Raw genomic sequence first — 14,848 nt, forward strand, 5'->3', positions numbered from 1 at the left:
CCTCCTGAGAGGTCAGCTGGGAGTGGCCACAAGGAAGAGCAGCCCGAGGAACCTGAGGAAGGCACAAGCCAGCCCCGTCAGCCCTTCCCCGACCCTGCCGTCCTCTCAGCCCTGGGATCTGCTGCCCGCTGGCCCCAGGGCCCAGGCAGAAGCGTGGGAGGGCAGACCTGCAAACATGTGCCTGTCCACAGGGGCCACCGCGCTCCTCCCCATGCGCAGATGCCATGCAGGAAGGTGCTCGGGGGCTGGCACTGCAGACCTTCAGCCTACCAGGCCCCTGGGCTGCACCAGATACCGACTGTAAGGTCCAGGCTGATGCGGAGACGGCGGGACCAGATCAGCCCTCTCCCAGGATGTGACCCACCTCAGAGGCCAGCAGGGACCCTCAGAGCACAGCGTCCCAGGAACCTGCAAACCTCACACTCGGCCCCACACCACAAGGCCACACTGCCCCTGGGGACCACGGCCCAGCTCAGGAAGCACATCCAGCCCACACACCTCCCTGTGCCTGGGGACCCCATCTGTGAACGGGGATGGCAATTAGGTCACAATACACCTACCTCAAGGGACAGGGAGCCATGCTCAGCTCACGAAGATCTGTAAAGTGCCAGTGTGTGTGTCCCGAACATGGGGACCCACAGCCCTGACAGGAGGGAGGAAGGGCCTGGCCAACGTCAGGGAGCCTCAGGAGGGACAGGGCCCCAATGCCCATTTAAAGGGCCCCAACCCACACTGGCACCCAGAAGGGCTGCACTGGGCCATGCGGGTGACCAAGCACTCAGAATTCAGAACTGCAGATAAAGGGGCAGAACACGAGGAGTCTGGGTGCAAGCCCCCGGGACCACAGCAGCCCACTTGGTGGCAGAGGACGGCACAGGACACAGGTTCCCGATACTTTGTCCCGCACAGAGCCACTTCCCCCACTCTGCCCCACCTCCCCCCCACAATTGACACATAATCATTTCTAGATATTTGTGGGGTACGATGTGCCATCCGTGTGATGATCAGACCAGGGTGACCGCCGTAGCCATCACCCAAACGTCCATCACTCTCCTGTGTTTTGGAGCAGTCAGATCCTCCCCACCGACTCCCGAAACACGCAGTTCACAACGCCATCCGAGGTCGCCCCACTGTGCTGGGCACCAGGGGCTCTCCTCCCGCCAGCTGTGCCCTGAACTGCTGGCCATCCCCCCGCCAGTGGACACAGGTCGGTTCCAGGCCTTCACCAGTGGCTGAGCTGCTCCTACGGCACGTTCTCTTTACACTCTTTACGCAGTGTCTGTCAGGGACCAGTGACCGGCCTCCCAGCCCAAGATGATAAGCTGCAGAAACTGTGGTCAGCGAGGCGTGGTCACAGGTGGACATCTGTGGATAGCAGCTCCTCCTGCCCTCGCCCGGCTGGGACCCCAGGACCTGCTCTTCCTCTTTGCAGGGGTACTGACTCAGAAGACCCGCCACTGCAGGGACCCGCGGTGCCAGCGAGCCTGGCACTGGACAGCTTCAGGAGTGTCAGTGAGCTGGGCTCCGCTGCGCTCTGCAAGAGAGGGCCAGCGCTCAGGTCCTGCCCCATTTCCTGTCCCCGATGCATACCTACCAAGGAAAGACTGCACAGGGACCCTGTGCAGGGGCCAAGGAAGCAGAAAATGACGCAGAGGCGTCATGACAGCTGGCCCCTGCCCAGGGCTCCTGGCCCAGCGCTGCTGTAACCTGCCCTCCTTTTTTTTGGTACCGGGATTGAGCCAGGGGCACTCTGAGCCACACCCCAGCCCTTGTTATTGTTTATTTTAAAGCACGGTCGCACCAAATTGCTTAAGTCAGCCTCAAAATTGCAATCCTCCTGCCTCGGCCTCCCAAGTTGCTGGGATCACAGGCGTGTGACACGGCACCCAGAGCCCTTCTCTTCTTTAAGGACTGCTGGCTCATAGACTCCTCTGATGTGAGGATCTCTATTTTACAGAGGTGACATGCCAGGGGGGACTGTGGCTGGCAGGGAAGACACCTTCCACCGGACCGTGAGAAGACTGGGGTCCTCGCCCAGGGGTGACCTGCCCAGGGGAACTGGGCTTCAGCTAGGGACACTTCTAGTTGTCACAGCTGGTTGGAAGGGATACTAGCACTCACGGGCAGAGGCAGGACACTACAAAACGCCCTGGAGGCATAATGTCCACTACCAAAACCTGTCTCAACCCGGATGTCCACAGTCCCAAACCAGGACACCTGGCAGGGGCCGGAGTCCAGACACGGGGGCTGCACCAGGCCACCGCAGAGTGGGGCTGGGGTCCTCGCTGACTTTCAGGGGCGACTGTGTTTTCCAGTGCCCCCGAGAATGCCTGTGGCCATTTCAGCAGAAGAAGCTCCCACGCCAGGAAGGCTGGGGACACCCCGAGTAGACGGCAGAGTGGTGTAGACGGCAAAGTGAGGGGTGTAGACAGCAAGGTGAGGGGTGTAGGCGGCCAAGTGAGGGGTGTAGATGGCAGAGTGAGTGGTGTAGACGGCAGAGTGAGGGGTGTAGACGGCAGAGTGAGTGGTGTAGACGGCAGAGTGAGATGTGTAGACAGCAGAGTGAGGGTGTAGATGGGAGAGTGAGAGTGTAGACAGCAACGTCAGCTTTTGAGAAGGGGCAAGATTGTTGCCTTCACAGTGGACAAGGGGGTCCAGATCCAGACTGTCACCCCCCCCATCACCCATGGTAGCCCTGATCCGACCACCTCATCCCCCAGAGGACCCGAGTGCTCATCCCGCTGGCCTGTGGGGCCTGGCCTGGCCCCTGGTCCTGCAAGAGAGCGCCCCTGGCTTGGCCCCAAGTGTCAGAACATGGGCACCTCCCAGCACCCAGGGTGGCAGGTGACCCCGTCCGCGATCCTGCTCAGGCAGAGCCCTAGGGGCGGCCAGCCCAAGGCTTCGCAGGCAAAGGGGTGGCCAGGGGTCGCAGAACTCACTTAGTTTCTTTCTACTTATGGCAACTGAGTTCTGGTGTCCAGGTAGGATGGCGATACGGATTCTTTTTAAATAAATGTACTTCATTTATAACCGAGGCACCTTAAAGGACACCTGAGCTGCTGAGGGGCAGGATGGAGGGGCATGGGGAGGGGTCCTCCACGGCTCCCGTGGATGCACGGAGATGCCCAGCTGTACTGGGACAGTGGGCTTCACCCGGGAGGAGGTTGCAGGGCCTCTGAGGACGAGTGGAAGTCCTGGCTTCAGTGGTCAGTGCGAGGTGCGGGGGTGGGTATTCTTGCTGAAAAACCCTCTGACCAGAGAAACCAGAGGGCAGAGCAGCCTTTGGCCTTGACTTGTGCTGGGTCTCCCTGCTGTGCCCACAAAGGCCTTCCCTCTGTCTAGCCCATGTCTTCACCTGCCCTGACGTCCCCTCTCAGTGGGTGAGGGACACACAATGAAGTCTCGAAGCCTTGGGAGAGATCATCAGGTCCCAGGCAGAGAAGCCAGAAGGGAGGGGACTTCGGGAAACTGAGGGAGAAGAGGGAATGGAAAGAAAGGTCCAGGGGAGGAGGGGAGAAGGTGCGACGGCACTGACCAGGCAACCACTCTGTGCCCATGCTCAGCCTACGGGTCTCACTTACGATGATAGTACAGGCTGGATTTTGTGTCGTTATTCATATCATTTTAGAAATAAAGAAATACAGGCTCATAGATGATCTCACTTGGCATCAGGATCCAGAATTGAACCCGTTCCTCCACCATCAGGCAGGGCAAAGGAGAAGAGAGCCAGAGACTCATCACAGCAACAGCCACGGGAGGGAACAGTGTGCCCTGCTGAAGGCCCCCCAGAGCTCTCCACGCCCACAGGACAGTAGTGCCCTGACCCTGCCCTGACCTGGCCACCGGGCTCTTCCCTGGGGTCAGGGCCACTCTAGGGCACTCTCGACTGCTTTCTTTTTCCTCCATCCTCTTGCACCACTTGATATTTAAAAGCAGAAGTGAGGAAACCCTGAGGGATCTGGCTAAGATTACACATTCTGGAAGAAAATGAGCTCACTCCGTCAGGCTGCATGTGGGGCGGTTTGGAGAAGGAACTTCACCCACTCGGGAAAGTCTGTCCCTGGCCGCCGTGGCACACAAGTGACCGGGACACTCGGCCACCAGCCAATTTCTCATCCCAACGTCCCCAAGCAGACTCCGGGCCCATGACTGGCTCTGCCTGAGACCCCAGAGGGAAAGCTGGCCTCCGGGCCCGGGCCTGAGAACCACCACTCGGAGGTCAACACTGAAGACCTGGTCAGTCTCTGACCTTGAACCTCAGAAGCACAGCCTCCTCCCGTCCACACTTCTGTCTACATGGGTCCCTCTACTTGGATGACCTTTCCTTCTCTGTTCCTCTGATGGACTCCTACGCATCCTGCAAGATCCAGTCCAAATGCCCCTTCCTCTGAAGTCTTTCCTGAGCAGACGAAGGTCTACATCACACCCTTGGGCTCCGGCCTCACCTGTTCTGACCGCTTCCTGATCAGCTCAAGGCTTAATTCTTGCCCCTCCAGTCTGACTTCGTCTAAAACTGAGTATTTCCCCCAAGGCAGCAGTGCTCACACCTAACAAACGTCAGAATCACCTACAAGTCTCTAAGGCACAGTTTCCCAGGTTCTGAACCAGTAGGTCCTGGAAGCCTGGTCACCTGCACATCTGTGGAGGGCCCACGGCAAGGCTGCGGCTGCCGGTCTGAGCGCTGCACTGTGAGAACCACTGCTTTCAAAGGTCAAGTGCAAACCCTTCCCACTGGCATTTGGGCCTCCCCACCGTGGCCTCCAGTGACTTTGCCAACCTCACCTTTCACCGGGTGCTGCCCCTGGTGCCAAGGCGAGCACCCCCCACACACCTGGTTCTAGAGCCACTTTCCTGGATCTTGCAATGTCTGGAACCCACACCCACAAAACGAGCACATCACACCTGGCAGGGTCCCCACGGGGACACACGTAGGCTGGAGGGGCCGAAGCAGGGCCTGGGCGAGTGTGACAACCGGGGCCAGCAGACTCTGGTGTCTACTCTGCACAGCTACGAGGCAGCCACCGTCCAGCCAAGAGCCACTCTGCTGCTCCAGCCCAGCCCCTGCCAGCTCTGCACCGGAGGCAACCACCCGGCCCTGGTCTCTCACTTTCTTCATCAGAGAGGAGAGGAGAGGCCACAGTGGGAAGTGGAGGAAGTGAGGCAGGGGGCTCAACCGTCACACGTCACACGGGAGCCCTCGGAGTGCTGGCTATGATTACTGTTTTCTGTGGACCCGGGACTGCCACGTACTTGCTGCCCAGCCACAACCCATCATGGGAAGTGCCGGGCAGCCACTCGGGAGGCTGAGGCAGAAGGACCGTGAGTTCAAAGCCAGCCTCAGCAACTCAGCGAGGCCCTCAGCTGGGCCCTGTTTTAAAATACAAAATAAAAAGGGGGGCTGGGGGTGTAGTCAGTGGTGAAGCACCTGTGGGTTCAATCCCCAGTCCAAATCTTAATAATAATAAGGAGGAGGAGGAGGAGGAGGAGGGAGGCAGACACGAAATAATTATTTTTCTGACTGCGTACACAGTTGTCAGTCCAAAGAACACCTGAAGGGGCAGGAGGATGGATGGACAAACCGGAGGCTGGGTCCATGGGGACACCTTTGGTTCACATCAAAGGCGGCTCTGGGAGGCCAGTTTGGAGTTAGACACTTAACAACCTGGAAATTTCTCATAAAGAGGTTTTTGGACAGAAACTCACAGGTGCCCCGCACAGAGCTGTTCACAAAACAAAAACAAAAGCAGAAGTGGTCAAATGACCACCCACGGGGCAGTTGGGACAGCGGCTTCCTGGGGAGAACAGAGAGGAGTGGGGAGCATGCCCTTGCTGCCTGGGAGAGGCCTGGGAGCACCGTGGACAGCGGAAGGCAGGTGGGCGGGCAGTGCTCTTACTTTTTAAAAAATTGCACAACAAATTCTAGAAAAATACATCCCCAGGGTTATTAGTGGTTCTCTCTAGTATAAAAATTTGGATGGCTTTAATCTTTTTCTCTTTTGCTTTTCTCATTTTCCTCTGATGCCTACCTATATGATATTTGCATAATTTTTTAAGAGTTTTTTTTTTTCCTTTTAAAGGAAATTAGGACAGAGAAATCATAGTGACATGGGCCTCTGCTGAGTGACTCTGATCAAGGGGCCTGCCCTCTCTGTTCCTTCCTCTGCAAAAGCTGGTGGCTTTGGGGGCTCTCCCTACCTGCTCTACTCCAGGGTCCATGGTGACAGTGAGCAGAGCGGGCTCTGAAATCTGAAGCTGATGGGGGGAGGGGTCCCTCTCTGCTGCCCAAACAGCCCCCTGAGAAGATGCTCAGAAGCACAGGAGAGGTGTCCTTGTCCTAGGCAGCTAGTGTCACCAGACAGCTGGGGAGGCTATGCTGTGGTGTGAGGTGTCCCCCAAGGGTTCATTTGATGGAGGTATGGGCCCAGAAGAGTGATGTCAAGAGGAGGTGGAACCTTTAGAGGTGAGGACTGGTGGGAAGTCATTGGGCCCTTGGGGGTACCGCTCCTAAAGGGACTAATACAGCTCTCCTGGGGCCCCAATCTCTCTCTGGCTTCCTGTCTTGCACCATGACCTCTCCCTCTGACACATATCCCACCATGATGTCATCTGCCATGATGTCCTCACCAGAATAGAGCCAGTGCTGACACCATGACCTTGAACCTCCAGAACTCTGAATTAAATAAACGTCTTTTCTTTATAAAGTTCCCCGCTTTGGGCATTTCATTATAGTAATAAACAACAGACTAATACAAACAAAAATTGTTACTGAGAGCTCGGTCCTTGTCTTCAGTGCCAATCCAATAATGAGGACATGGTTTTGAGAAAGAGGAAAAAGAAGTTTTATAGCTTTGCTAGCAAAGGGGACTCCTGTCCCAGGGGCTGTGATTCTGCCCATCAAGGGAGGTTGGGGGAATTTAAAGAGGTGATTCAAAGGCTACGTTCCACTGTTCTCTGTCAGAGTTGCCATTCACTTGTTACTGTGGGAGACAAGTCATTTCTAAGATCCTCTGGTGCCATCCCCAAAGTCTGGATTCCTTTGTTCCTGTGGTGGACTGTACTCAAGGACAGAAAACTCTGCCTGGGAAGGGAAGAAAGGTAATCTTGTTTCCCTGAGATTAGAAAGGGGGAGAGATTAGGGAGGAGCAGGAAGAGAGGAAGAGAAAGAAATGTGTCCATTTTAAAAATTAGTTGCGGTGGCCAAGCAGCAAAGGCTATATTCAAAGCTTAATGTGGATACTGTTATAATTCCCCACTGTTACAATTCCCCACTGTCAATTCCTACATCCCATTTCTATGGAAAAATGGGCAGCCACATCTCCAAGCTGCTTCTTGCTGAAAGGGGCGGGGGGAGTAACCCAAATCCTTGTTCTTTATCAGGTGGGTCATGGACAGTGAAGGGCATTCAGCATCAGAGAAGTCCAGAGGTCCACAGTGGCAGATGGCAGGTGACTGGACAGCTATACACAGGGCAGGGTTCATGCTAAGTCAACAATAAACAAGACAGCAAAGCATGGCTTTTTGTAAACAATTAGCGCAAAGGCAATTAGTACTTCAGCCAGTCTCTGAAAACCATGAAGACATTAATTCATAATCATATCAATGAAAAACAGATTTGTCAATGTAGGAGATTAGGGGAAATTTGTAGGTCTATGAGATCGGGCTCAAATTAACTCAGGACAAACTTGTGACTCTAGAATCCCTTTCGATCATTATTATTAGGCACTCCCATACAAGAACTCTTCCTTTATGGCCTGCAGAGTTCGGTAGGGCCAACACAAATATACATCTTAAGTTACATTTTACAAAACCATTATCTTTCCTTTTAAATGTCCCTGTAGGACTGTAACTTGGCTGTACTCTCCTGCCAGGTGTTTAAGACAAGTTGGTTAAAACTGACCTTGATCCTATCTATTCTTTTTTTTTTTTTAAGAGAGAGAGAGAGAGAGAGAGAGAGAGAGAGAGAGAGAGAGAGAGAGAGAGAGAAAGAATTCTTTAATATTTATTTATTTATTTTTTAGCTATTGGCAGACACAACATCTTTGTTTGTATGTGGTGCTGAGGATCGAGCCTGGGCCACATGCATGCCAGGCGAGCGCGCTACTGCTTGAGCCACATCCCCAGCCCCCTATCTATTCTTAAGAGTCAGCTGAGATTCCTCAGAGATCACTCTTGGGGACATGTACGAAGCCTCCTGGATCCTTTAACTTTCCTCTACCAGTGATGCCACCTGCCAGGATGGGTCAGGTCTGCCTGACTACATGTGGCTTCTCTTGGAAGCATCAGGGACATTTCTGTCTCCAATGACCCTCCTCTTTGCAGAATGTGCTCTGGTTGGCTTCCTGTTCTCTAGGGTCCTCTCAATCTCCTTGATCAGCAGATCAGGTGACTCACCAGAGTTACAGGGTCCAGAAAGGGGTCTCATCATTCTCTGGTCCTGGCTGACCTTTGAAGGCAAGGGCCAGAATTTTAGGTGCTCTTTCCTTGGCCCTTTTACTTCCTTGATTTTGATCACCAAGTTTTTGGTTTTAAACATCCAGCAAGCAAGTTTCACTAGTCTTGAAGTGGGAGTAATGCATTTTAACCTCCACGTCTGTAATTTTACAGTTGTCCCTTTCATTTAAAGGTTGGTATAGGGCTGTAAGCCAGCCTTATATCCTGTCTGCCCTGTGGGTGATGGCTTATTATCTTAAATTAACTTTTAGAAGCAGTACCTCTGCAAAACACTAATAGGCAAGAGTTATAAAATTTACAAGGAAAATACAGAATGAAACTAAGAAGGCAAAAACATATTCAGCTTGTATAATAGCTATGAACCAAGAAAAGTGATTTTTATAATCTTAAACTTTTACTTATATATATATATATATATATATTCCCTGTTTATTTTGATATCACAGTAATCTTTACAACAAAAATCCATTTTTTGAACCCAACTTTAAATGAGCTAAAGTCTAGCCTGTTATACAGAGGCATTCTAACATGAAATGAGGTGGGAGGCAGAGCCTTCTCTCAGGTAAGGAGGGCTCTTGACAAATAACACAACACAATATTATATCTGAAACTTGAATCAAACAAAGGCTAAAAGAGTTTTTAACTTTTTTTGTGGAAAAAGTGGCCAAGTGCTTCTATGTTTTACAATGTCACCTTCAAACAGATTAGAAATTTAAATGTATTTTTGGATTACCTTCCAAAAATCCATTTAAATTTCCATCCCAGTGTAAAGAGTAATGCAAATTTTTATTTTATTTTTTTAATTGGTTGTTCAAAACATTACAAAGCTCTTGACATATCATATTTCATACATTAGATTCAAGTGGGTTATGAACTCCCATTTTTATCCCAAATACAGATTGCAGAATCACATCGGTTACACATCCACAATTTTACATAATGCCCTATTAGTAACTTTGTATTCTGCTCCCTTTCCTATCCCCTACTATCCCCCCTCCCCTCCCCTCCCATCTTCTCTCTCTACCCCATCTACTGTAATTCATTACTCTCCTTGTTTATTTTCCCAATCCCCTCACAACCTCTTATATGTAATTTTGTATAACAATGAGGGTGCAAAATTTTATGTGTAACTTATTTACAACATGTAACCTTTATCCAGTCATAAAATATCAAATGACATAAATAAATACCAACCAAATTTGTTATTTCTGTATAAATCTGGAGGAGACTATTGTTGCAGACAACTTTAGCTTAAAGAATACCAACTTGGCTAAATGCTCTCCTAAACATTACATCTAACTGTTTAACTTTTAAAATAAAATTTAGAATCCATAGTATATACATAGCTACAATAATCACAGGTCTGCCTGTGTTAGCAGTACTAGCAAAAATCAAAGGATAGACAAATCTCATACTTAGGAAACAGTGTTCATGATCAGAAATAGACTCAGTCAAAGCAAACAGCTTTAAGACAGGTCTTGAAATGACTGTGTGGCCCTTCTATGTCAGATCAGTGTATTAGAGGGAACAATCATTGGTTACCTTGCCAGTAAACCTAGATAAATTTGCATTTTATAAGCTTTTACATAACACTTAACCAAGGCTTGGACAGATATAGTTCTCAGATATGTAAATATATCTAATCACGTATATTTAGAATGTCAACTATATTGTTATAACCTAAAATAAGTGTTGTTTATTTAACCAGTTATGAAGTAATCATTTAAAAGACTTTAAGACAGGTATGAACCCTAATCCCTTTAAGAAGACTTAATTTCCTAAGTAATAAAACCTAACAGATAAAAGAAAACCATCTGGACAGATAAGAGCAGATCAATGTTTCACACTTTGCTTCGTATCAGCACATTAAAATTTGAAAGACTTTGACTGACTATGCTGATTATAGCCAATTTAATCACATACACACTTTTTGAGACCTACCTTCACAGACCTTCTGCAACTCACTTAGACATCCGCGCCTCATCTACACCCTTAGTCTTGCCCTCTTTCATCTTGGACTTTACCGTACAAAATAAATCCTCATCCAGAAACATTTATTTTACCTTCTAATTTTCCATAATAAAATACATTTCCATACCTGTCACTTTCTTATCTCTTTTTTTTCCAGTTTCAGACCCTTTCTTAAACTCATATTCTGAAATAGTCCTTATGAATATCGCCTGTGCATTTAATTTACACAACAAGTTCCAACCAGCAGAGGGGTAGACACCCAGCGTGTGCACAAACTGGGCCTTCCTCTTTTTTCTCCCAGGCTGCATTCAAGGGGTTGGAGCCCAGGATATTTCCGAGCCCGACCTGTTGTCACCATTATCATTATCACAATGTCGTGGACATTCCCCACAATGGTACCCAGAGGCTCCCTTAGGGCCTTTTTCTCGCACTAGGCATGCTGGTGTTTGGTGGAGGAGGCCCTTTCCTCCCCTTCTTTAGGCTCCTTGAAGATCCTTGCAGAGGCTGCCTACAGAACACAGGTGGGCCTACTTGTTTCTGGGGTTTTCCTTTTCTGGGTGCAGTTGTTTACCCTGCCAGTCTCCCCAGTTGTTACAGCAAGACTTGCTTGGCCCTGGTGATGGACAGCCCCTGGCCCAACAGGGTGACTTGTCCGATCTTAGAAGTGGAGACTCTTCCTGTCCCAGGTCATAAACTGACAGTGCTGGAACCTACTGCCACCTCCTTTGTGGCCAGTGGCCTTCACCCCCCAGGGGCAGAAGGGGCTGGAAGGCAGGGAGAAGCAGGTTCTCTTTGGCCATTTCACTACAGCCGGGCAGCTTTCCTGGGATTTCCTCCACTCGGGGCTGGTGTCCTTGACCACCGTGCCATGACCAGCGGCTGCCTGGGGCCCGGCTGAGGATCAGTGCTGGGACTCCCAGCGCCAGGGTGAAAGGATTTAAATTTTCTCGAACCCCCTCTTCTGGTGTCCTGCTCTCCTTGCACACCAGAGGCAGGGCTTTGAGCAACCTGAACTTAGTTCCTGCCGGTTCAGATCCTTTATCATGAAACCACATAAGGCCTGCACAGACGGACCCCCTTCCACCCGTTACCCCTGACAGACCAACTTCAGTGGCCAGACTGCGTAATGATCCAGAAAACCTCTCAAAGGCCTGACTGTGTTTCAGCACCATCTTTTTCTCTGCGGCTTAGACCTACAGGTGGCCCATGCAGCCAAGCTCTTTCCTCCCAAGGGGCCACAGGGAAGATCCATGTAGCTGGCCCATGGCTCAAAGGGCCAAAAAGAACCAGAAACAAACCACCGAGCCAGACTAGAGGGGCTCACCAAAGCCCCCGGGGGCGGACGGGAGCCTTTAAAACAGACAGAGCTGCCGCAGATCTCTCTCCCGCTCACTCTGCCCCTGACAGCCAACTTCAACCGCAAGACTGCGTGACAACTCAAAGAGCTACTCAAAAGCCTTTTTCTCAAATGAAACAGAGTCCTCCACTTAGCTTCAGGTTCTGTTCCTAAAATCCAGGCATTTTGTGTAAAAAGAAGCCAGTATTCAATGCCCCACTCAGTTCTCCACCAGTTTCTGAAAACACAACTAAAATGCAGTAAAATTCTCTCTGTCCACAAAACACCATCATGATCGTCTGCACAGTGCTAGGACATTCCTTCCTGATGGACAAACAGCTCTTTAACCCTCAGCAAGAGCAGCCCCTTAGCTCCCTTCTCAACACGTCTACACAGCAACCCAAGGGTCTCACAATTACATCTGAAATTTTTACCTGAGACCTTTCCTGCACATGGTTCTGTTTCGATATGGTTCTGAATTTCGATGTGGTTCCGAAATGTCACAGACGTGACCTTTTCCATGTACACCTTGGCTAAACATTTTGGAGAGGTTCACATCCTGGGAAGTTTGGGCTTTGTAAACTGAGGGGCACTGGCGTCAGGACAGCTTCCGTGGGGAGGTCTGTCCCCTGACCACCAGGGCTGCTCCAGGATTCCGCTGCAAAAGCTGCGGGTGACGCTGAGTTCAGAAGACGGCTCAAAGCCGCCCCTGCACCGCGCAGGACACAGGATGCGGTGCTGCAGGGAACGGGAAGGGGGGCTGCAGGGTCCCTCGTTTAGAGCTGTGGAGCTGCAGCTGCGGTAGAAAAAGAGCCTTATGCCGTGAATAATAAAACCGCCACATGCCAGGTGCCCCCAGACCTACCCAGAATGAACCGCTCTGCAAGCCAGGCACCATGGGTTGGGAACCCTTACCCGAGGGGAGCAGAAGTGCTTCAGATTTGGGAATATTTGCAGACTTCACCACCTGAGCATTCCTCATCCCCAAACCCCAAGCCTGATGCACTCTAGACCTGAAACATGAGAGCACCTCTCAGATCTCACAAGCCCCCCAGATTCCAGGCCCCCGAGTTGCTCCTCTTGCCGTGTCACCCCACTGTGCAGATGGAGAAACCGAGGACACAACGGGCTACGCATGTATCTCGGGTTGACTGGCGTGTAGCAGCAGCCCAGGATCCAGGCCATGCGGGCCGCAGGGGCCGGGCACCTACCCACAGCTTCGTGTCGTAGTAGTAGGCGCCCAGGAGCTTCACGATGTAGGGGTGGTCGCAGGTGGCCAGGATCTCAATCTCCACGATGTAGTCCTCCAGCTCCTCCTCGCTCTTGGTCTCAATGACCTTGGCTGCGGCCAGGGCGCCCGTCTCCTTATTCTTGGCCTGCAAAGCGGAGACGCAGAAGGTCAGCCAGGCGTGCTGGGCAGGAAACTGACCCTGGAAGGCAGCCCAGAGGGCCCCGCAGAGTGTGAAAACAGAGGCCGGATGTGCAGAGGGGACCAGGAGCTGCACCGGGACACACACTGTTCTGGACCGTGGCCAGCGCTGCACACCCCATGTCAGCCCAGGGACAGGCCGAGGGGTTGAATGATGATAACAGCACACACCCCCTCCTCGGGGGTAAGTAACACAAGGATGGGACAGTGCTACCAACCCCCAGGCCCAAGAAGGGCATCTGCTCAGTGGGAAGATCTGCCCCCCAACAACCAAAGTGATACTGTGTATACAACAGGTAGCACATTAGCTTTCACACATGCTGGGGTGGTTGGGAAGGGCGGGAAGTTCTGGAAAGACACTGCCCTGCGGCAGGCTGGTGGGGGCACTAAGAGGACTCGTGAGGCACTCCCCTCTCTCCATACCCTTAGATTTCCATTTGCACCATTTCACATATGTTGTACGAGTAGAATGTAAGGCGGGGGTGCAGCTCTGCAGGAGAGCACCCGCCCAGCTCTGCAAGGTCCCAGGGCCATCCCCTGCCCAGCAAAACCAGAACCAAACCATGAAGCCAGCAGAACACACAGGGGTTTAAGGGCGGGCCCTCCAGTTACGGCAGAATCGCTTCTGAGACATGTCACCTGGCCGAAGCCCCGGTTCTCATCTGATGAGAAAGAGCACTGATTTTCCCACCTGGATGGCTACTTTTCCCAACGGAAAGTTCCAGTGTCAGTGAGGACTTGGGAGAAATCAGAACCATTGCCACCAAGGAAAAGGGCGTGGCAGCTTCCCCACAGGGTCATCGCAGACCAGCACTCCATCAGCAGGCAGGGACCCGAAAGAGACAGAAGCAGGGACTCCAGCAGATGTGTCCTTCTTCACCGGAGCCAGAGGCGTGAGCAAGCCAAGGGTAATCAAGGAGATGGAGAAACAGGACACGATGCCTAGTACCATGGCATAGTATTCAGCCCTTAAAAAGGAGTGAAGTCTGGTCTTGGCTACGACATGGATGAACCTTAACAACATGACGCCAGAGAAGCAAGCCAGACACAAACGCCCAAATGCTGCCTGACTCCACCTACTCTCACAGCAGGAGGAATCACAGGGACAGGAGCTACAGCAGAGGTCTCCAGGGGTGGGAGAGGGGGCGTGGGGAGTGATTGTTTAGTGGGTGCAGAGTTCTGTCTGGGGGGCTAAGGATTTGCAAGAGAGAGAGGTGCTGGCTACACAGTGGTACTGTGGACTTAGTGAAGAGCATGGAGTCATCCCTTATGAAAGGTCACAATGACAAACATGGTGTTGGATAAATCTTACCAAAACTCTGAGAGTGGGACAGAAATAGCCCTGCAAGTGCCGGAGCAGCCCCCCCCCCTTGGCAAGAGCAGGTGTCCTGGAGCCACGGGGCAAGACGGCCTCTCGGCCAGGGTCCCACCAGCCACAAAGGATGCTGCTGGGAGCATCTGCCCCACCGTGCGACCGTGAGTCCAGTGTCACCAAGGGACATGTGGGCAGCATGGCCCCTGAGTGAGCTGCTCCTCTGGAGACCGAGCAAAGCATGGGGATGGGCTTCGGGGTCCCCATGACCGTCCCACCGTCAGTCCCGGAGCCTGGCACTGTGGGCAGCAGTGCGCTCATCCTGTGGGCAGGACCAGGGGCCAGCGGC

The 14,848-nt window shown here is 51.9% G+C and overlaps 1 protein-coding gene across 1 annotated transcript in view; it reads right to left on the reverse strand.

Moving 5' to 3' along the window:
* Stk10 (serine/threonine kinase 10) overlaps positions 1-14,848 on the reverse strand; it is a 110,021-nt gene that overhangs the window by 76,081 nt on the left and 19,092 nt on the right. The window contains exon 2 of the mRNA XM_013362337.4: positions 12,970-13,134. Coding sequence (XP_013217791.1) covers positions 12,970-13,134 — 165 coding nt within the window. The remainder of the gene's footprint in view (positions 1-12,969; positions 13,135-14,848) is intronic.

The sequence above is a fragment of the Ictidomys tridecemlineatus genome, chromosome 1, assembly GCF_052094955.1.
Source record: "Ictidomys tridecemlineatus isolate mIctTri1 chromosome 1, mIctTri1.hap1, whole genome shotgun sequence".
Taxonomy (NCBI): Eukaryota; Metazoa; Chordata; class Mammalia; order Rodentia; family Sciuridae; genus Ictidomys; species Ictidomys tridecemlineatus.